The sequence below is a fragment of the Entamoeba histolytica genome, genomic scaffold (assembly GCF_000208925.1).
Source record: "Entamoeba histolytica HM-1:IMSS scf_1104750518195 genomic scaffold, whole genome shotgun sequence".
Classification (NCBI taxonomy): Eukaryota; Evosea; order Mastigamoebida; family Endamoebidae; genus Entamoeba; species Entamoeba histolytica.
In genome coordinates, this window is record NW_001914903.1 from 12,088 (window position 1) to 33,607 (window position 21,520).

General features: G+C 26.3%; 13 protein-coding genes across 13 annotated transcripts in view; 8 read left to right on the forward strand and 5 right to left on the reverse strand.

The window, feature by feature from the left end:
* EHI_124190 (uncharacterized protein) overlaps positions 1 to 668 on the reverse strand; it is a gene marked incomplete at both ends in the record, with an annotated part of 1,455 nt that extends 787 nt beyond the window's left edge. The window contains 3 exons of the mRNA XM_001913581.1: positions 1 to 35; positions 92 to 147; positions 320 to 668. The exon at positions 1 to 35 is cut by the window's left edge and continues 787 nt beyond it. Of these exons, the coding sequence (XP_001913616.1) occupies positions 1 to 35; positions 92 to 147; positions 320 to 668 (440 nt within the window). The remainder of the gene's footprint in view (positions 36 to 91; positions 148 to 319) is intronic.
* Positions 669 to 893: 225 nt separating this feature from the next.
* On the forward strand, positions 894 to 1,418 carry EHI_124300 (60S ribosomal protein L11, putative; the record flags this gene model as incomplete). The annotated part of the gene is made up of 1 exon (XM_649746.2): positions 894 to 1,418. One exon carries the CDS (start codon positions 894 to 896, stop codon positions 1,416 to 1,418), a length of 525 nt encoding a protein of 174 aa, XP_654838.1.
* A 544-nt stretch (positions 1,419 to 1,962) lies between these two features.
* Positions 1,963 to 3,911, forward strand: EHI_124310 (uncharacterized protein; the record flags this gene model as incomplete). The annotated part of the gene is made up of 3 exons (XM_649767.2): positions 1,963 to 3,176; positions 3,224 to 3,601; positions 3,665 to 3,911. The coding sequence occupies 3 exons, from the start codon at positions 1,963 to 1,965 to the stop codon at positions 3,909 to 3,911; spliced, it is 1,839 nt and encodes a 612-aa protein (XP_654859.2).
* Positions 3,912 to 3,966: 55 nt separating this feature from the next.
* EHI_124320 (uncharacterized protein) lies at positions 3,967 to 5,967 on the reverse strand (the record flags this gene model as incomplete). The annotated part of the gene is made up of 1 exon (XM_001913582.1): positions 3,967 to 5,967. The coding sequence occupies one exon, from the start codon at positions 5,965 to 5,967 to the stop codon at positions 3,967 to 3,969; it is 2,001 nt and encodes a 666-aa protein (XP_001913617.1).
* Positions 5,968 to 6,176: 209 nt separating this feature from the next.
* On the forward strand, positions 6,177 to 6,491 carry EHI_124330 (60S ribosomal protein L36, putative; the record flags this gene model as incomplete). The annotated part of the gene is made up of 1 exon (XM_649743.2): positions 6,177 to 6,491. One exon carries the CDS (start codon positions 6,177 to 6,179, stop codon positions 6,489 to 6,491), a length of 315 nt encoding a protein of 104 aa, XP_654835.1.
* Positions 6,492 to 6,661: 170 nt separating this feature from the next.
* On the forward strand, positions 6,662 to 7,570 carry EHI_124340 (uncharacterized protein; the record flags this gene model as incomplete). The annotated part of the gene is made up of 1 exon (XM_649764.1): positions 6,662 to 7,570. One exon carries the CDS (start codon positions 6,662 to 6,664, stop codon positions 7,568 to 7,570), a length of 909 nt encoding a protein of 302 aa, XP_654856.1.
* An 834-nt stretch (positions 7,571 to 8,404) lies between these two features.
* On the reverse strand, positions 8,405 to 9,088 carry EHI_124350 (uncharacterized protein; the record flags this gene model as incomplete). The annotated part of the gene is made up of 1 exon (XM_649763.1): positions 8,405 to 9,088. The coding sequence occupies one exon, from the start codon at positions 9,086 to 9,088 to the stop codon at positions 8,405 to 8,407; it is 684 nt and encodes a 227-aa protein (XP_654855.1).
* A 516-nt stretch (positions 9,089 to 9,604) lies between these two features.
* On the reverse strand, positions 9,605 to 10,300 carry EHI_124360 (uncharacterized protein; the record flags this gene model as incomplete). Its single annotated transcript, XM_001913583.1, has 2 exons — positions 9,605 to 9,828; positions 9,886 to 10,300. The coding sequence occupies 2 exons, from the start codon at positions 10,298 to 10,300 to the stop codon at positions 9,605 to 9,607; spliced, it is 639 nt and encodes a 212-aa protein (XP_001913618.1).
* Positions 10,301 to 10,414: 114 nt separating this feature from the next.
* On the forward strand, positions 10,415 to 11,584 carry EHI_124370 (RNA pseudouridylate synthase, putative; the record flags this gene model as incomplete). The annotated part of the gene is made up of 1 exon (XM_649762.1): positions 10,415 to 11,584. One exon carries the CDS (start codon positions 10,415 to 10,417, stop codon positions 11,582 to 11,584), a length of 1,170 nt encoding a protein of 389 aa, XP_654854.1.
* A 224-nt stretch (positions 11,585 to 11,808) lies between these two features.
* On the forward strand, positions 11,809 to 12,114 carry EHI_124380 (uncharacterized protein; the record flags this gene model as incomplete). Its single annotated transcript, XM_001913584.1, has 1 exon — positions 11,809 to 12,114. One exon carries the CDS (start codon positions 11,809 to 11,811, stop codon positions 12,112 to 12,114), a length of 306 nt encoding a protein of 101 aa, XP_001913619.1.
* Positions 12,115 to 12,417: 303 nt separating this feature from the next.
* On the forward strand, positions 12,418 to 20,033 carry EHI_124390 (uncharacterized protein; the record flags this gene model as incomplete). Its single annotated transcript, XM_649761.2, has 3 exons — positions 12,418 to 12,564; positions 12,638 to 12,838; positions 12,900 to 20,033. 3 exons carry the CDS (start codon positions 12,418 to 12,420, stop codon positions 20,031 to 20,033), a joined length of 7,482 nt encoding a protein of 2,493 aa, XP_654853.2.
* Positions 20,034 to 20,310: 277 nt separating this feature from the next.
* EHI_124400 (thioredoxin, putative) lies at positions 20,311 to 20,688 on the forward strand (the record flags this gene model as incomplete). Its single annotated transcript, XM_649760.1, has 1 exon — positions 20,311 to 20,688. The coding sequence occupies one exon, from the start codon at positions 20,311 to 20,313 to the stop codon at positions 20,686 to 20,688; it is 378 nt and encodes a 125-aa protein (XP_654852.1).
* A 26-nt stretch (positions 20,689 to 20,714) lies between these two features.
* On the reverse strand, positions 20,715 to 21,467 carry EHI_124410 (uncharacterized protein; the record flags this gene model as incomplete). Its single annotated transcript, XM_649759.1, has 1 exon — positions 20,715 to 21,467. The coding sequence occupies one exon, from the start codon at positions 21,465 to 21,467 to the stop codon at positions 20,715 to 20,717; it is 753 nt and encodes a 250-aa protein (XP_654851.1).
* Between the last annotated feature and the right edge of the window lie 53 nt (positions 21,468 to 21,520).

Genomic DNA, 21,520 nt, shown 5'->3' on the forward strand with positions numbered 1-21,520 from the left:
TTAATTCTTCCAGTGGCTGGATTGGCTACGTTAATCTAATGGTTAATTTATTTTTTCTTAATTCTTTCTATTATAAAAAAACATAACATACCTTCATGGACTTGAGAACAACTGGTAGGTCATTTTTCGAGTTCAAACAGGGTTGGGCTATTTTTATTCTTTTTTTTTGTTTTTTCTTTCTTCAATAGTTTTAAATAGTTTTTTCCTTTTCTTTTATTATTTCATAAATTAGTTGAAACTGACACTCTTTTTATATTAGTTTCTCTTCAACAAAAACAGTATAAATTGGGGTTTATAATTCTTGAAAAATAAAAATAACTAGAATTAAGTTGAATTAATAACAGTTGAATATCTTCTGGCATTTCTTCATCTGACTTAAAAACTTCTAATGCAAATTTTTTGAATGGAATCTTTTTATTAATATTTGCTTTAAGTGCATTCACCCTATTAAACAATAAGCAATTTCTTTTCACTAATTCTTGAAGTCTGTCTTTAATATTAATATCATCAATAAAACAATAACGCCATTTAAAATAAAAAATGTTATCTTTATTCATTCTAATAACAAAACTCTCTTCTTCTTTAGGGAAAATGGAGAGTAAATTAACAACATCATAAACTCTTCTATTGTCTACTTTCATTAATTTAGAAATTTCTTTCACTCTCATAAATCTTTTATTTCTAATGAGGCAGAAAACTACTTTCTTTACAATACTATCCATTTATATTGTCCAACCAAAGTATTAGTTTAAGTAGAGTTGAAGTAACAAGATATTATCATTTCAATTTGAGAAGATTGAGATTTATATTAATAGTTTATAAAAACTATTTTTCTAATAAAAAAAGGGTAAATGGAACTATGAAAAGAATCCAAAAATAAAATAGTCTTAATCATGTCAGCCTGCAAATCTGATGTTATGAGAAAGATTAAGATCGATAAACTTGTCCTTAATATTTCAGTTGGTGAGTCTGGAGATAGACTTACTCGTGCTGCTAAAGTTCTTGAAACTTTAACTGGACAAACACCAGTTCTTTCAGAAGCTAGATATACTGTTCGTGCTTTCTCTATTAGAAGAAACGATCAAATTGCATGCCATGTCACAGTTAGAGGAGCTAAAGCTGCAGAAATTCTTGAAAAGGGATTGAAAGTTAAGGAATTTGAACTTAAAGCTAACAACTTCTCAGCTACTGGTAATTTTGGATTTGGTATTGAAGAACATATTGACCTTGGATTAAAATATGATCCACAAGTTGGAATTTATGGTATGGATTTCTTTGTTGTTCTTGCTAGACCAGGATTTAGAGTTTCACGAAGAAAAAGAATGCAAGACAAGATTGGAAGAGACCATCTTTTAACTAAAGAAGATGCTATTAACTGGTTCAAAGAAACTTATGAAGGAATCGTTCTTAACAAATGAATTGAGCATTGTTGGTGAACTTTTTTGAATTTATAGTAATAAAATGAAAATTTATATTATTTCTATATTTTATAGAATTTAATTTGGAGTTTTATAGAATAAAACTGCAAAAAGAATAAAAGAAAAATAGCTTTTATAAAAATACATAAAATAATAAATCGGTTAATTGAAAAGTACAATGAATTTTGACAGTCGTTGATTTTTATAACATTAACTAATAAGAGATAATTATAACATTTAATTGATAAAAATAACATAAATTTAATAGCAAATGATAATTAATGTTTTTTAATTCTAAAAAGATTAAATTTAAAATATTAAAGTTTCCAAAATGTTTTTATATATTTAATTCACTTTGTTTTCTTTGTACTTACTTTGTTTATCATATCATTAACTTTTTTTCACAACTTAAAAATAAAAGTAATTCATCATGAATTATAACAGTTTGTTACACTAGTTGGATTTTTACATGAAAATGATGTTTATTGTATAATTTTTGAAAGATATTCCTTAAAAAGGAACTCAAAAATCATTTAAATAATTCATGAACAATTTAGATGTCTATTTTATAACTGATGACGATGATGAAAGTTTAGAAACAAATCCAGAAGAAGAGAGTAATAAAGAAGAAATAAAGAAAGAAGAAACGAATAATAAAGAAGAAACAAAGAAAGAAGAAACAAATGAAGGTTGTAAAGATCAAGGAGATGGTGATAGTTGTGTTACAGAGAGAAGTCAATCACCAATTATTAGTTGCATGAAAGATGAACCAAATGATGTTAGTGATATTGAAGAGGATGTTACTTCTGATGATGAAGGTAACGTTTATTGGCAAATCATTAGTGATGAAGTTTTAGAAGAAAGTTGGAAGAGTGCAATGGAAGAAATTAGTCCATCAGTACTTAGTTATATAACAGGAAGTTATAAAAAGCCATCACCAATTAAAAAAGAATTTTCAAATTCTATTGACGAAAAGAAATATTTGTCATTTATGAAGTTTCAAGATTATTGTAAATACTTAGACCAGTCTCCTGCAGATCCTAATGAATTTACTGAAGAAAAAATGAGAGTGTCAATGTGTATTACTGAAAATGAAAAATATATTAAAAGAAAAAAAGAAGAAAGGAAACAGGAATTATTAAGTCAATATACTCAATGGATTAATGAAAATCAAAAAGATGTTGTGGGATTAACTGGATGGAAAATTTTTGAAAGTAGAAAATATAAGTCTGAGCCTAAATATTCAGAATATAAAAGGTATTTAAATTATACTTTTCTTAATGATAAACGAAGTTCTGAATTCAAAAAAATTACATGCATTGGTGGAATGGACAAAACTATCTCTTCACCTAATGTAAATCTAAATACTGTAAGTTTCAACAACCAACATGTTATTACATCTATTCCTAAAACAAATACTGTAATTACCACTAATAATTCTGTTATTCACAAAGAACCAAATCCAAGTACTTTTACTTATTCTGTTCCACCACCAATACCTAAAACAAATCCAATACTTACTACAACTATTCCATCATTCCAGCCACAACCAACCACCACCTCTTTTCAAAATAAGATTACTTCAGTCCCTAAACCAGAGACAGTTTATTCTACAACTACATTACAGCCTCAAGTAGCACCCCCACCACCCCCACCAGCTTCTCATTCTAATGCCAATAATTCTAAATTCAGTAAAGAACTTCGTTCAATTAGTCAATTAACACAAGAACAAGCAAATGCTCTTGCTGAACAATTCACGTTTGTTTTATCATTAGTTAAATTCTTACAGTAAAATTTATTATTAGAAATTCAATACCAGGAGTTGATCCAATGTATTACTTCCAAATATTTAAATTGTTTTTTAAAAAATATATTAATTCATATGAACCATTGTTGAATATGCTTAAAGAAATGAATTCAGAACATCTGTTAAATGAAAAATATAGTGGGATTATTCAAGAAGTACTAAAGAAAGGGCCTTCTTTAGACCAAGTTGCTTCATTAGTTAAAAAAGAAGTTAATTTAAATAATAGGCTTAAGAAAGAAAGTTCAGGAGGTAAAAGTTTTATTGATGACCTTAAAAGTATGGGTATTAAAAGGCAAAAAGCAAGTATGGTACGTGCGCTTAATCCTCCTAGTCAAGAAATTAAAGAAAAGTATCGACAAATTGTTGATGAGTTATTGTTTGTTGTTTTTTTTTATTTTACTCATTTACACTTTGAACGTTTCAAAAATTCATATTCTAGGAAAATACCAAATTTTTTGGAACGATTTTCTCTTGATGATGTTGCCGATACTTTCCGTCCACTTTTTCAGTATAACGTAGATTCACCACAACTTATAATAGACTTTTTTAAAGGATTATTAGCCAGTCATAAAAAAATAGTTCAATTAGGTAGTACTGAATTAAAACAAAAAGTTGAAAGTTGTAATGGAAATATCACAAATATAAAAGAAATTACTGATTCATTTTTGGGAAAATTTGAAGAATAATTTAATTGATAGTAATTACAATTAAATAATACATTTATTTTTTATTATGAAGAAATCAATTATTTATTTTTAACATTGCTTCTTTAATTAATGAAACTTCATTTGTTGCTGTAATAGCACCTTCAGAACAACAACTTTCAAGACGTAAATTGATTTGTTTTATATAATTTTCAATTTTTGAACTTTTTATTTTAACTATTTCATTAATTGTGTTAGAGAAAACCATTAAATCAACATGATATTGTTGGAATTCTTTGAGAGTCAATCCATCTGGAGGTGGGGCAGTATACAATGGAATATCGTTTCTTAGTTGTTTCATTGTTTTGACAACAATTGCTTCAATGATTGAAGTTCTTTCTAATTCAATAAGATCATCTTTAGATTCATCACTATCAAAATAAAATGTCTTACTAGAGTCTCTCTTAGGAGTGTTATCATCAAATGGATTAGTATTATCAGGAAAATACACCTTTAATATATTAGATGCACCTATCATTAGAGATGATACTTTCAATGACCCTGAACGAACTAATAATGAAGGTGATAATGGAGGATGATTCATTGCAAATAGTTCAATAAATGATGAATGCATTTGTTCAGAAATAAGGTCAGTGAATTTTTTAATTAATTTTTCTGGGAATTGGTTATACTGGTCAGTATATTGTTGTGCTAATGAATCAATTCTTAATGCAATTGCAATAATTTCTGGTATTTTTGCAGAAAGTATCCATCCTGCAATAGCAACACATACAAATGGTTTATTTTCACAAACAGACTCTGCTTTTTGAAGGAATATAGTAAGAATATCACTTCCATATTCTTTCAATGAATTTATAATCGTTGTTTCATAAACACCACCAATTTGTTTAATTGCATCAATTCTATCTTTTAATTCTTTTTGAATATCATCAATTTGATTTTGTTTTTTCTCTGCCAATCCATTAAATCCAACAAATCCTCTTGAAACACAAAGATCAATATCAACACTAATTGTATCAAATACACTTCCTGCTTTTAATCCAACCTTTTTACAAAGTTCTTTAATTCCAAATCGAGCAGCATTTTCAATAGTATTTTCAATATACTTATTATAATCTCCATATTGATTTAAATTTTTAATCTTACCAGTAGCATCACTTATTCCTCTTAATGCCTCAACCACTTTTAATTCTGGTTTGTCTAATGATGATGCTTGTGAAACAATATCATTAGCTTTTGAATAAAAATTACTGATAGAAATTCCAACAAAATTATCAAACGATTTACTATCAAGACTAAATGGTTCTTTAAATGCCGTATTATATGCTTCACAACATGATTGAACTGCATTAACAAAAGCAGTTGCTGCAGTTGAAATAAAAGATGAAAAGCTAGCAACGTTACTTTCTTTTTTTGTAAAAGAATTATCAACAACTACTTCACAATATTTTTGCATTTTAGCAATACAATTAATTTCCATAACTGCTTCATTGGTATGAAGTCGAGCTAATGCTCCATAACATTGTCCAAGTTTTTGAGGAGTGTCATATTCTTTAGAAATAGCATTGTTTAATGCTTTTTCTGCTCTTGCTACAGCACCTTCAACTTCTGCTAAAATTGATGCAAATGCTTTGATATGAGCATTCTTTTTTAGTCCATCGATTTTAGATGTATAAGCATTAGCAAATTCAATCCATTTAGATTCTGATGCAGTTTGACGTAAAATATCAGGAAGGTCTAAAAATTCTTGTTGTTGTTCAATTTGTTGTTGTTTTTCATGTAAACTAATAAGTTCTTCTCTAAGTGGAGACAAGTTTGCATGAATATTTTTATAACGAGAAGTTAGTTCAGATAAAGACTTTGATATAGAAGTTAAGTCATTATCAAAAGACTCAGCACTATGTCTAATTTTCGTGATTGTTTCAGTGACTTGAATAAATTTAGAATAATTAGAATAAACAAGGTCTTTTAATTTCTTGTCATTCTCTTGAATTCTATTACAAATCATTTCATCATAACTAAGTACTTTCCCAAGATCATTTGCCATGAACTTAGCACACCTGTCATTATCTTTCATTATTGTTGTTTTTAAATTTTCAAGTTCATTTTGTTTTTGTTTTTATTTTCGTTATATATCCAAAAAAACAAAGAATATCAAAAAATTGAAGGAATGAAAAAACAAAAATAAACAAGGATAAAAAATAGTAAAAAAGTTAAAAGAAATAGTAAAAAAGAAGAACCCTATTAGAAACTTAAAAATTGATCTTAACACGACAATCGGTTAAAATGGCTAGAGGAATTGCCGTTGGACTTAAAAGAGGATACCCAGTTCATACTATGAAAACCGCTAAAAGACATTATGGTGTCACAAAAAGAAAGCATGTTGTTAATGACGTTATTAGAGAAGCATGTGGATTTTCAGCATATGAAAGACACATGATGGATCTTCTTAGAAGAGGACTTGATAAGAAAGCACTTAAATATGCTAAAAAACATCTTGGAACACACAAAAGAGGACTTGCCAAGAGAGATGAAATCCAACGTGCTCTTGAAGCTATTAAAGCTGCCCACGCTCATCTTGGACATCACGAACAACACTAAGTAATATGTGTGTTAAATGATTAGGTTATAATCGAAATATTTATATTTTTTTTATTGTTAATTATAACATAAATTTGAATGAAGAAAGACAAAATAAATATAAAAAGTATATAACTTGTTTTTTTTTTTTAATTAAAAAATACTAAAAAAGATAATTAAATCTTATTAATATGAGTGATGTTCATATTAATATTCCTATCAATCAATTAACAGCAAATAACACATTAAAAAAATCAATTTCTAAATTAATTATTTGTAATTCATTGGACTTTACATCTAAAGATTTTCATCTAGTTTTAGAGTATTGTAAGTCTGATACAAGATATGTTCATACTACATTTGAGTATATGATGAACGAATTAGATAAAGCAAAGTGTATATCTTATTTTGAGTTATTTGTATTTCTTTTTGATAAAAGTAAAACAATGAAACAATTAATGTATCCTAGAATTCATAAAATATTTAGTAAAGCTTTTAGTATTTCTTCTGTAAAAGAAAGAGCCATTGAATTATTAAAACAGTTAGATAAAAAATATGGAGAGTCATACCCTTCTATTAGAATAGAACTTAACACACCAACATTTTGTCAAACTGAAAAAGATATTGAACAACATAATGTATTTGTAGAAAAAACAAATGAATCTGAATATCAAATTATTCTTAAACGAATTGATAATTGGAAAATTCAATGTAATGAACTTAAAAAACAATGGTATTATACTATGGAACAAATTCTTCCTCAATATTATAATAAAAAACAAGAATATCATGGAGAGCCTCTTAATTGTAGTTGGGGAGTTACTATTGAACTTTGTCAAACTCCTTATGAAGTTTGGTGTAAATATGGAGGAGCAACTAACCAACGAATAATTATTGATATGAAAACGCTTAAAGAGAAAATAATTTCACTTAGAGGGAGTATATGGAATGGATATATTAGTTTTGTTTTAGTCCAAAGTAAATTAAAAGAAAAAAGTACTGATGAACAAGAATTATATAAAGAAAAATATAAAGAAGTTGTTAATATGATCGATTGTTTAGATGAAATTCTTTATAAAGCAAGAGAGTTAAAAATATAATTTATATTTTTTGTGTTTAACCCAATGATGTAGTGAAGAGTTTCTGATGAATAATAAAATAGCAAAAAAATGTGGATCTTTCGCATTCATCACAAAAGCTATTATATTTCAATGAATGAAACACTTGATCTCTGAGGGAAATGATAATAATAATATTTTTTTAATAAGAAACCAATATTAATATTAATTATTCATTATCATATCATTAATTATAATCAAAAAATATATTACTTATATATCTTTTTAAATATTATTTGTTATTAATATAGTTATAATACTTTTTCTGTTTCCTATTTGTTTCTAAAGATGATTTGTTTATGCATATTAGTATTTACAACTTATTTTTGAATACATATTTTTAACTTGAGCTTAATAATGAGATAATACTTCCTTCTCTCTTATTGTAATAACTAAAAAATTTTTGTGAATTATTCATAGTATTAGACTAATAATCTTGAAGTTTTTTTTTGAAGTAATTCATCTATTGAATATATTTATATTAATATTATTGATATGTAATGTTTTTCAAGCACTTTAAAAAAAGTTTAGTTAGTAATTATTTAACTATTCATGCAATTTTCATATAAATTACAAAAAGTTGTTGTTTTATAAAATATTTTATATTCACTAAAATTCGGTAAAAAAAATTATTAATACTTTAATTCCTTTACATTAAAAAAAAAACAAATTTGTTGAGTTAGAATAATCTATTTTAATTAAACTTTAATAAAAAAGAATTTTGTTTAATTTTGAAAGACAAAAATAAATCTATAGAGTGAAATAGTCACACCCTTCTTTTCGTTAGACAGGTTTATTTTTAATACTTTAACTTTTTTACTTTTTTGATAGTTTAACTAAGTAGTCTAATACATAGTCTTGCATTGATTTTTGAGAATGATTTGATAAGATAATATTTATGACAGTGGTTATATCAAAAGTAATAATAAATAATGTTTTATCAACATTATTCATATATGGAAGAGTAAAATAAAGAATTATAAGGAATGGAAATTCATTAATAAAATCCATAGGGACAAATAGCCTAAATGGTTTAACAGGAATACCAAGACAATAACTTATAATTGGACCATACACATCTGAGCCATAACTTTTAAATAATGCATAAATTGAACAAATAAGAAAATGATTTCCAGAGAAATATTTATCTGAGAAACTTAAAAAAGTGAAACACCCTGCCCTCATAGCCTTAACAGCCAAACAAAAGTCATCTATTAAAATATATTTCTGTAATAAAGTAAAAACAAAGTTTGATTCGAGAATAACAGCTACTGATGTATGAACAACCATAATATACAAGCTAGTATTAACTTGATAATCAAAAATAATTCCACTAAAGAACGTGTTACAATAAGCAAACAATACTGAAAGGAAAATCCTATGAGAAAAATTTTCATATTTTTGTAATGCTTTATGAATATGAAATTGAGTTGCAATTGAATGAATAATTTGACAAATTGGATGTTGTAAATAAATACATATTTGTGGAATTTGGTTCATTTGAGAATTAAGTGAATTAAAACTATTAGATTATTTCATTTAAACATTTAGAAATTTGCTTCACTATTTATGTTCTATAAATAGATTCTCTTTTAGAAGAATATTTAATATTCCATTTTGTTCCTTTGTTATAGATGTAGATGTACAGAATATCATATCATTTGAATAATAAACTAAAAGAAGAATAAAAAATATAAAATTAAATAAAAAAAAAGGAGTTGTGCTGAACTTTGACAATTATTATCAACAAAATTTATAGACTCTTTCTCAATTATTAAAAAAAAAGAAACAATAAATAACACAAAAAAATATATTATTAATGGAGAATTAAAGTTAGTCTATCTACTCATCAAATTAATAAAAAAACTACTTTTGTTTATGACTAACAATGAGTAATAACACTAAATTGAATGGTTTGTTACTAATATATTGGTTTTCTATAAAAGAACTAACAAAATTTTAATAAAAAATCAAATAATAGTCTTAACAATCAAATTAGAATTGAAAAACTGGCACTTATTCTACTTTTAAAATTTTGCAATGAGAATCATTCATTTCACCTTCAATAATAGGTGGGTTATGGTTGAAATTCATTCCACGAATTTTAAAACGTGCTAATACATCAATTTGTAATTTAGGTGATAGTCGTTCACGAACAAGATCAGTACTTACTTTTACATTAAAAATGCCATATACCAATAATGCTATATGGTCGAAACTTTTTTGACATACAGTAGCAACTAAACAAATAAATTAAATATCAAACACAATATAAAAAATATATATATAAAACAAACTCAAGTACGTATTGATTACTGGTCTAAAGACAATACAATTTAATTTTAAACGAATAGTAAGAATACCAGAATCAAAAGAAGTTTTAGTTTTTTCAGGAACTTTGAAGTTTTTATATGACATAATTATTCCTTGGAAAGTACCATTAACATAAGAAGTTAAAAGATAACTATCAATAATCTCTTGAATTGACCCTTTAATATTTTTTAAATGATGTGGATATAATGAAATTGAAAATGGTAATTCACAATCAATAAATGGTGTTTTTTCATTTTCTGGAGATGCACGAAGACCATTTAATAAAATATCATATTTTGAAAGAATAGAGATATTGGTTGTGGGTCTAGTTCTTAATTCTTCAATGAAATTAGAGATTGCTTCAGTTGTTTCTTCTAATGAAATTTGTTTAACCTTCATGTTTAAGTAGGTTTTAGTTATTTAAAGATGTATTCTAAAAATAAAAAAGGGCTTTTTTTTTTGTTTTTTCATAAAAATGAAATAAAAAATTAATGAAAATAATTCAATTTATTGATGGAAGAGAAAAAGAAAATAGAATCTAAGCCTAATAATTGTCTTAGTAGAAAAGAAAGAAGAGAAGCTTTTAAAAAGAAAATTAAAGGTAGAAAAGAAATGAAAAAGAATAGAATAAATCAATGTAAAGAACTTGTTGAACAAAAGATTGAGATTATTGATGGAATGAGATGGGTTGTTCCATATCTTTATTGGTTTGAAGTTATGGTTAAAGAGAGGTGGATTGGAAAAGAAATTAAAGAAATAATGAAAGAAGAATTTCATTATTCAGACGATGACATTACTAGAGCATTTGAAAAAGGGTTATTAAAAATTAAAAGAAATAATAATGAAATAAATGAGAATTGTATTGTTATACAAGGAGATATTTTATTAAATCAAATACATCGTCATGAATTACCTGTTCCATATTTGTTACCAATTATTTATGAAGATAATGATGTTATTGTTGTCAATAAACCAAGTGGAATACCTACACATTCAGGAGGAAGATATACAGAAAATACAGTTATAAGAATATTAGAAAAAGAACGAAACATAAAATTGTTTGGAGTTCATCGATTAGACCGTTTGACAAGTGGAGTATTACTAATAGCTAAAAGTTCTGAAATAGCAAATGAAATACAACGTCATTTTATAAATGCATATAAAAAATATATTTGTAGGGTAATTGGTTATATGGATAGTTGTATTGTTAATAAGCCTATTATTGAAACATCGTGTATTACTAAACAACGAGTTACTGTTGGTTGTGAAGGAAAAGCTTCAACTACTATTTTTGAACAAATTCAATATGATGAAAAAACTGATACAACTCTTCTTTGGGCTATTCCAAAAACAGGAAGGATGCATCAAATAAGAGTTCATTTAAGTTATGAAAATCATCCAATAGCGAATGATTCAATGTATAGAAATAAAAACGAATATTGTACTCATTTTTCTATTCCAGAAAACTGGAAACAACCAGAATGTAAAGAATGTACTTCAGGAATTGAAATACCTCAAGAAAATTTATGGTTGTCTTGTGTTGAGCTTTCAGTTGAATATCATGGCACAACGAAAACATTTATCTCCGAGATTCCAAAATGGGGAACAAAAAACTATGATTGTAGTAAAGATCTCCAAGAATGGAGAACAGTTCATAACCAAATACTTTCAGAAGTTAATTAGAGTTATAATAAGTTGTTGGTAAATGATATAAAAGAAATTTAAAAAAAAAGTTTGGTATGTCCAACTCCAAAACAAAACAAAATAATTTGCAGAAAACTAGCATATTTGAAACAATAATTGAAATACACTATTGAAGGAAACTTTGTTTAGTTCCTGATTTTAGTAAAAAGTCAAAGAAAATTCATAATAAAGAAATGAATCTTAGTTCATCTTGATTCTTATTTATGCAACTGTACCAAGACTTACATCACTGTTTTATTTTTGATAAAAAAGAAACGAATCAAATATTTATCCCTTGTGCTTCTCATCCTTTACAATTAGATGATTCATCATGTTCTAGTTCTTGTTCTTCTATTATACTTTCACCTATTGAAAGAAATTTTGTTCCTCCTCCTAGAAATTCAAATCCAATTTTAAATGATCCACTCTTTTGTCAGTTACATACTAACATTTCACCTTCAAATATGATTTGTTATTCAACAAGTATTTCTTCTGACTCTTCATTTGATGACTGTTTTATTTTTGAATAATAGAGAAGATTGTATATTTCACTAATTTTAATATGAATAGGATATTCATTATTTATGATGTTTCTCACTTAAATTCCATCTGGTTGTTGATCTTTTTGTTTTATATTTTAAATTTTTGTTATTTGAAACAAGTTATTGAAATATAGGAACAATCTTGAAAAAAATTTGTAGATTTGATTACAAAAAATACTTCGAGAAAAACGTAAAAAAATGAAATGAAAGGGAAAAAAATAGAAAATAAGAGATAAGATATTAATAAGAATCTAAAAGCATCTCAAAAATTTTAAGGAGAAGTTAGATTGTATGACGCAGAAGTTGTTGCCTTCAGACTTAGAAGAAATCTTTGGGATTGACATCAACATAAAAGAAGTTAAGAAAAAAGAAGAAAATGAAACAAAAAAACCGAAGAAAATGAATGAGCAAAACCAAAAAATTTTACAAAAATTTGACGTTTGTTTAAAGGAGTTGATGTAAATAATAATTTTATGATAAATAAAAAAGGATAGATTTATTTATTTATTAGAGTTATGACACAGAACATAATGGAGAATTAGATGTATATCAATTAAAGAAGTATATTGAAAAAGAATTTAATATTTGTTTAACTGAAGAAACAATTAAATATCATTGTGGTCAAACATTCTTACAAAAAGCTTATAAAGTTCAACGAAGTGAATTTATTGCATTTCATAAATACATTACATCTAATTTAAATGAAATAATGGTTTGTTTCAATTATTAAATATGTAATAATAAAAGAAAATAAAAGTATTTATTACTTTTAGAAAGAAAAAACAGGAAATATTTTTAATTCATTTGAAAATCAATTTGCTGATAAAACTGGCGTTGATATTCAATACAAGTATCTTGATAGAAATATTTTTACTATTTCTTCATTTGATAAACCACATGCACTTATTTCTCCACAACAACAACGTCCAAATGATAAATACCATCAAATTATTTACAACCAATTATTTAATCAGTCAATATCAATTTTTCAAACACCAAAAAAATATGTTAGTGTATTTGAAGGTAAAGAACCAACAAAAGTCTCATTATCATCTAATAATGAAGAGTTTAATGTTGACTCACTCATTCAAACAGAAACACGTAAACCTGGTTCAAGAAAGAAAAAGAATAAATTTTTATTCCAAAATTTTAATGCTAAAATTACTTCAGATGAATTATTATATTCAACAACATTATGTAACGCTCAACCTCGTCCTATTCAAGAATTATTAAAAGTAAGAAAACCTACTATTGTTAATATTACCAAATTTCAAATAAATATGACTACCGATAATTTATATTGTAGAATGAGTTTATATGATAAAAATTATATTAAATTAACATCAGACTTCTATTTTACATTAACATCAGATGTTTTAAAAGATCATATAAAAGAAAATAAACCACTTAATGTTCCATTAGTATCAATTCCTTTAAAAGAAGAATTTATTGGAGAAGAAGAAAATTATGTTGTGTTACAAGTTTATAAACAAATGGATCCAAATATTGATTTTGCACGAGAAATTTTTAGTGACGAAGGTCAAAAAGAATTAAAAACTAAAAAGAAATATATTGATGGAATTAAAGAATCAACTCGTATCTTTGAACAAAAAGGAATGTTACAATTATTAATGTTTAGTGCTGCGTTAATTAAATTTAAACCAAAATATGATCCATTTAAATTAGTTAAACCAGTAGGAGATCCTAAAGATGTTGTTTCAATGATTAAAGATGTTGATAGAATGAAAACTTGTGGGTATTGGGAATTTTTATTTAAACCATCAAAAAAAGAAGATGTTCATTATGATGGATTTATGGTAACTAATACTCAAGATGGGACAAATGGGTCTCAATTTTGTACTATGACTGATTTATCTATTCAAGAGAAAGAGGATATTTTTATGGACTATGAAAATTTATTATTTGTTTATCCAACTGAAATTTGTCTTGGTAAAGAGAAAAAAAGAAATGGAGTTTGTGTTACTGTTTATCTAAGAGATAATGATAATGACAAATTTACTCCAGGTGTATCTAAACCAATGGCGGCTATTTATCCAATGGCTAATACTCCTATACAATCACTTACAAGGTCATTTACTACTGCTGTATCAGTAGACAAGATTGGTCATTTTATTGATGAAATTAAGATCCAATTGCCTTTCCCTTTAACTGATAAACACCATTTATTATTTCATATCAAAGACATAAATTGTGAAGATGGAACAGAGGGAAGACATTTCTATGCTAAACTTCCATTATTAGATAATGGACAAATTATTGAAAATAAAGAACACACTGTCCAAATTATGAAAGAAATGACAAAAAAATATTTAAGTGTAATTGATAATTACGATGTAACAAAAGTTTATTTAAAGGTCAATATTCGATTAGTCTCTACTATTTATCCTGAACATTCTTCAATTTCAAAATATTTATCAGGAACAGAAAGCATTAATAATATCATTACTGTTGATAGTAAATTGGATATCCTTCATTTCTTTCCTTCTATTCTTCAAAAATGTCTAGAAGATGCTACTTCAGGAAAACAAGAAAGTCTTATTAAGTTATTTGAAATAGCCAATTTGATTGAAAATAATAAAGAGATGTCTCAAGATCAAAAAGAAAAGTATCGAATATATAAGAGTCCAATAATACTCGATAGTATCAATCATTTTGTTTCATATAAAAGTGATGATGGGAGATATTATTGTCAAGTTATTACTTCATTACTACCAGTATTATTTGCTAAAAATGAGAATATTTGTAAAGAACGATTAAAATATAGTTGGGTTATTTATTCATTATTAATCAAGTCAATTATTGGATATTTAAAGGATTATAAAGCATTTGATGCTCCTAACTTTCATGATTTTTGTTTTAGTGAGCAAGGAAAATATGTTGGATTTAATTTATCTACAAATGTTTCTTTATGTTCTGAATTTATTTGTTATTGTTCAGACTTAGATATTGTAGAACTCAGTGTAATTAGAGACGCTAATTTGTTCTTTGCTGAATTCATTAGAGACTTAGCTATAATGTGGAGACATGATGAAATGGCAAAACTTGTTGATACTCATCTTGATCGTCTTTCAATGCTTAAAATACATGACCCAGAACAAGCAAATTTCCAACAATTACTTCGTCTTGAATTTATTTCAGTCTTAGCTGAAAGTGATAGGTTATATCAAATTAATGGACCACAATTACTTGAAATTAAAGAAATTAATAAATTAAATGATCAACTACAACAACGACACACTTTAATGTTTATTATATTAAGACAGTACTTCCAATTAATATTAACTCATGATAAAACAATTAGTAAAATGGCATTACAAGAATTAATTAATATTATGAATAAATATGATCTTGATAAACAATTTTCAACTCAAACAGAACGTGATAAATTCTTTAATATGATATTTCCATTTGTATTATTTATTCTTGATGATTCAGAAAAAATTAATGAATGGAAAGCAAAAGATTGTTTAGCAGATTTATATGATATTGAATCACTTTATGTTATTTTCTTCTTTATTCTTAAAAATTTAAAAGAAGAAACCGTTCAACAGTGGTTAGTTTCTGATTTCCTTCCAAGTCTTCTTAATTCATTATTAACTCATATCAGAAAAGCATTATTATTATTTAGTAGATATCCAAACACATTTATTCCAAATACATCAAAAACTTATATTAAGGAATTAATAACTATACTTAATGATATATCAAAAAGTGCCCCAAGTTCTAAAACCCCTTCACCTGGGCTAAACAGAAACCAATCATCAACTAAATTACATCCAGGATTAGGACTTGGTGTTTCTGGAAGAAGATCATTATTATTAAAGAAACCTGTAGAAACAACATCTGAAGAAATTCCACAATCACCTAGAAAAGGAGAAAGGTCAAGTCCATCCTTAGATGGAACAAAAAAGATAACTGGGTTTATGGAAAGATCAGGAAATGCACAATTTTTAGCAGGAAGAAATAGGTCAAATTTGATGACATCATCAGAAAATAATACTAATACTGGTAGAGGTACTGAAGATGATTTAATTATTGACATTGCATTGATTTCAATGGATTTTGTTGAAACTACTATTGGAGTATTGGTAAATGAAGAAAATACTCAAGCACTTGAAAGAGCACAAGAAATTATTTCATCAGTACTTTTTGAAGTTAAACCAAATGATAGTTATCTTATTAGTTTATACGAGTTTATAAGAACTATGATTATTACATATAAAGAATTCATTTTTAAAAGACCAAACAACTTAGCTTTGAACTTACTGAAAAATTTATTGCGACTTTCTAATTCAGCTACTAAAAACCAAAAAAATTTTGCTAATAACTTAATTTTCATCTTTGCTAAAACAAATTTCATTGTTACAGGAAATACAGTTTCTACAATAGTTAATGCTACAAGTGCTTTGTCAGAGCTTCAATTTAATGATGTTCATAGTATTGAAGAGTCAATTAAAGGTTTAGTTAATTTGGCAGAAAAGTATCATGATAACTTTAATAATAAACTTCAAAAATGCATTGAATTATCACTTAATGAAGGAGTTAGGAGAAATAAATCATTACAACGAGTTCAACGATTATACAAAGCAATTGATGCAGGTGATCTTGATGTTTTTATTACATTTGTTTTAGAATGTATTAATGTATTAAATGGATTACTTGACTTTACAATAAATGCAGAACCAACAGTAATAAATGGATATATTGGAATGAAAAGAGAGTTAGTTAAAATGTTTAAAACAAATGAAAGTTCTAAAATGGTTAAATGTTGGATAGAATTTATTGAAAGTAAAGCTATGAATATCAGTGAAACATTTAATTCATTCCTTGAAGAAAAAATTAAAGAAATCAACATTCAATATAATAACTGTATTGAAAAAATCAATTTATTGGAAGGAAAGTGTGATACTAATGAAAAGGAAATGAAAGACTTAGAAGAAAAATGTAAGACTAATAAAAAAATTGGAGAACAATTATTAGACTGGGCAAAGAAATCACTCTCAATTGATAGTTGTGACTTAGAACCATTCGATGATGTTCAATTAATTAGAAAGATTGAAGAATTAGAAAAAGAACAAACAAAAAGAAGTAATGAAGTTAAAACTATGTTAGATGAATATACCTCATTTGATAAAACACTAACAACTTTTAAGTTATCTTCTAATCCATTATTCCCTGTTACGAGTCAAGAAATGAGTGATGGTGTTAGAAAAGTTCTTCAATTACATCAGTCACGAATTAAAGCTGTCAACAGTCATCTACAAACAAGAACATCATATGACTCAGAAAAAGAAAGATATACTAGTAAAATACGTTCATTTGAAATGGTGATAGAAAGAAAATATTTTGATATTTGCGATGATATTATGACATTACCATTTAATAAAATTTTCTTAAAAGAGTCTATAGATAAATTAAAAGGATTAAACCAAGTATATGTTAGTGATATTAATAAACTTACTCATAAGAAAGAAAAAGTTGGAGGATTAAAACCATCGTGGGAAATTGCTTATTGTAGTTGGGAAGAAAGTATTAGTTATGCTATATCAGTTGTGGAATGGTTAGCACAATTAATTGAAAATGTTAAGAATAATGAAGAAAATATATTACAAATGAAGAAATGGTATGATAATGAACGAACATTTGTTAAAACAGTGATATCAGCATATTTATGGGATGGATTATATATTTCATTAGATAAAGTTACCATGAGACAATCCAATGACTATTTGAACACTCTTACCAAAGTTTCACAATATTTATTGGACCATGTCAAGGAAGCAGAAAAACAATATGAAGAGGCAAATCGTTTAATTGAAGAATTACGAAAAAGAAAGAAATTACCAATAGGATTTAAATATCTTCAAATGGTACAAAAAGAACATTTTCAAGAAGTAGAACCTTTAACAAAGCTATTTGTTGATAAATGGAAGGAAGAAGAGAAAGTTGAAAAAATTAGAAAAGACTATGCAGCATTATTTGAAGAATTTTTTAATGAAACTGATAAAATTTGTAATACAGAACCATCAAAAGTTCCTGGTTCTGTTATTCAAAAAGTACAAAGTTTAAGAGATAAATTATTGATTTATGATGAACAGAAAATAGACAAGTTAAATCGATATTGTGACTTAAAAAGAAGTGAACAAACAGTTTGGGCTAGGTGTTCTGCTTTAGGTATTCCTGAAAAAGAGGTAAAACAAGAAAATAATGCTAATAAATCTCCAAGAAGTTCCATTTACCTATACAGTGGTAGAAGTCCTAGTCTTCAAACTCCACAAACTGGGTTCCAAAGAGGGTCAAGAAGAGGAGATGAAAATAAAGATATTATTGGATATTTTATTACAAATGAAGAAAATGTTAAACCAGATTGTTTCTATGACCTTTCTGTTGGTCAAAGAGAAGCATTTGATAAAGACTTAAAGATTGTACAAGACGATATTGTAAAAATATTAAATAATTTGAATAGCCTCAATGAATTAAAGAATCAATCACAAGATCCACAATTTGTGCTTGGTCGATATTACCAATTTGCTATGGACTATGTTTCTGCACCTCAATTACACATGACTTGGATCGCAAAATTAGCAAACGAACATAGAACAAAACAACAATTTGTTGAAGCAGGATTATGTGAAGTTCATTTAATACTTTTCATTCACCATTTATTACCAAGTGAATTAGTGTCAATCAATGTTGATTCTTTAAAAACAACTTTTGGTAAATTTGTTAGAAATACTTCTGTTCCTCCTAATCCACAATTCACTGCTCACCTTACAGAAGAAATGATTCTTCAACATATTACTGCTGCATGTCATGATTTTGAGCAAGGTCATATGCCATGGTATGGATTAACTGTAGCATCCGTTGTTATTCCATATTACATTAAAAAGAATAAATACAAAGAATTAGGAAATATTCATGACTTTGTTAATAGAATGTATGATTCATTGATAAATCATAATGGTGATGGTGTTGTACGGGATTATCTTCAATTTTATTATGTTAGATTATTTGGAAAAGTATTTGGACCAGAGTTAAATAGATGTTCCTTCGTTTATTCTTCAACAAAAGAAAAAATGTCATATTTATTAAAAGAAGTCACTGATATTCTTCCACCATCTTTCACTGGGGAAAAACATATTTTACGTTCATTAGATCAAGTCAATGATACTGTATTGAACGCACCAGATAATGAATGTTATATTCTTTGGACTCAAGTCCAACCAGTCTATGATAATGGAGACTTTATTCAATATAGCTCAACATTTAATTTTGATGAGTTATGTGTTAATAGAGAAGAAGGAGAAGAAATATTATCAACATCAAATGCTCCAGCATTGAGTTTGTTTAAAAAGAGAACAGTCTTACAAACAGATTTTGTATTACCTAGTTTATTAAAAAGACAAAGTGTTATTAGTCAAAGTGTTGTTTATTTAACTCCAATAGAAATAATTATTGAAGAAATTCAAAAGAGAAAGAAAAATATTGATTACTTCCTTTCAGAAAGTAAAAAATTCTTTGGAGAAGTTGCTTTTGATATTATAAGTTTCTTACAGAAGAGTATTGGGGATTATTTCTTTGGTTTAAATGACAGTCCAGTTGGTAAGTCAAATATCTTTAATACCATGAAAATTATTGATGTTTTAGATATTTTTTATAAAGACCTAGACCGTTTTGACATGGTGTTATACAATAAATTGTTTGATATTTTAAAAGAATCTACTAATTGTTGTTCTGAAGCTCTTGCAGTCATTAAAGAGAATTCAAAAATTAGAAAGAGTAGTGCTAATTTAGAAAAGATTGAACGTGAATTACCAAGAATTGATAGAGTTCTTGATGATATAGAAAAGAGATTAGAAGAGAAAAAGGAGGATGTCATTGCATAATAATTCATAGGCATTCTGTTTTATTCAATTGATTTTTAATTTCAAAATAATATTGTTTTATAATTTTTATTGTTTAATAATCCAAAATACAAACAGGTAATAATAAAACACTTTTATAAATTCATTATTATATGAATTGAAGAATATTTTTAGTCGTTTATTAATTTATGGATAATTATGGATGAAACGACTTTGTATTTTTGTGATTGTTTTTGTATCATTAAAATAAAAAAAAAATAAAATAAAAACTAAAAAAAACATAAAAAAATTTATATATATGAAAGCAATAATTATCGTTTTTGTGTTTGCTCTTGTTTATGCAAATAAACAAGGATTGGTTCAATTAAACAAAAGTAATCATGAACTTGTATTAAAGCAAAATAAGAATGTTATTGTCAAATTCTTTTCACCATATTGTCCACATTGTGTACGTTTTAGTCCAATTTATTCTGAATTTGCAGTAAAAATGCAAAATGAAGAAAATTTAGTTGTTGCTGAATTAAATTGTGTTGACTTTAGAGATTTATGTGGGTTCTATAAAATTAGAGGATACCCAACTGTGAATTTTTATCATAATGGTGAATTTGTTGAAAGATTTGGACAACAAAGAACTGTTGATAATTTAGTTGAATTCTCTAAGAAGAATATGAAATAATTCAATTAATGTTCGTCTTTATTTAGTTATTTTAAATCTAAATATTCATCTGCTTGATGACTTTGTGCAACTAAACGATCAAACTTTTCTTCTTCTTTTTTAATTTGTTGATTTGCACATTTTCCTTTTTGAATAATACGATCTATATTTTTGATGTCTTGTTGTGTTAATTCTATTGAGTTATTTGCATTTTGTAAGGCTTGTTGATAAATAGAATCTCTTTCATTTTGATTTAAACTTTGAGTTGATTCTTCTTGTTGAAGATAATTTTCCATTAGTGATATTTCATTGTCAATAGCTGTTTGTTGTGTTCTTTTTTGAGGAATAACAGGTAATGGTTTTTGAATTGGTTTTTGTTGTGTAAGTTGCTCTTTTTTAATGTCGTTATAAACTTGACTTAAGATCTCATCAACTTGACCACTAAAATCTTTATCATCTGATATTTTGTAAGTGTCTTGAGGAATATAGTCATTTGTCGATAATTGATATGTCGGTTGGACCACAACATATTCTTTTTGGTTATCATTATTTTTTAAAGAAGGGAAAGACGTTACTTGTTTTTCTTGAAGTTGTTGTTCTAATAAATTAACTCGGTCTTTGTACATTTTTAATGCATCAATACACTGACCCAATATACTTTCATCTTTAATAAAAGCTATTTTTTGTGAAAGTTCTTCAATACCATTTTTGTATAAGTCAATTGCCTCTTGTTTCATTCCATTGTTTTCTTGTTCAATAGCTTTTTTGAATGTTTGAATTGAATGTTCTATAATTTCCATTTCTCAGGATTAAATTTTAAGTTCACATTGTTTTTTCTAAGAACTAAAAAACA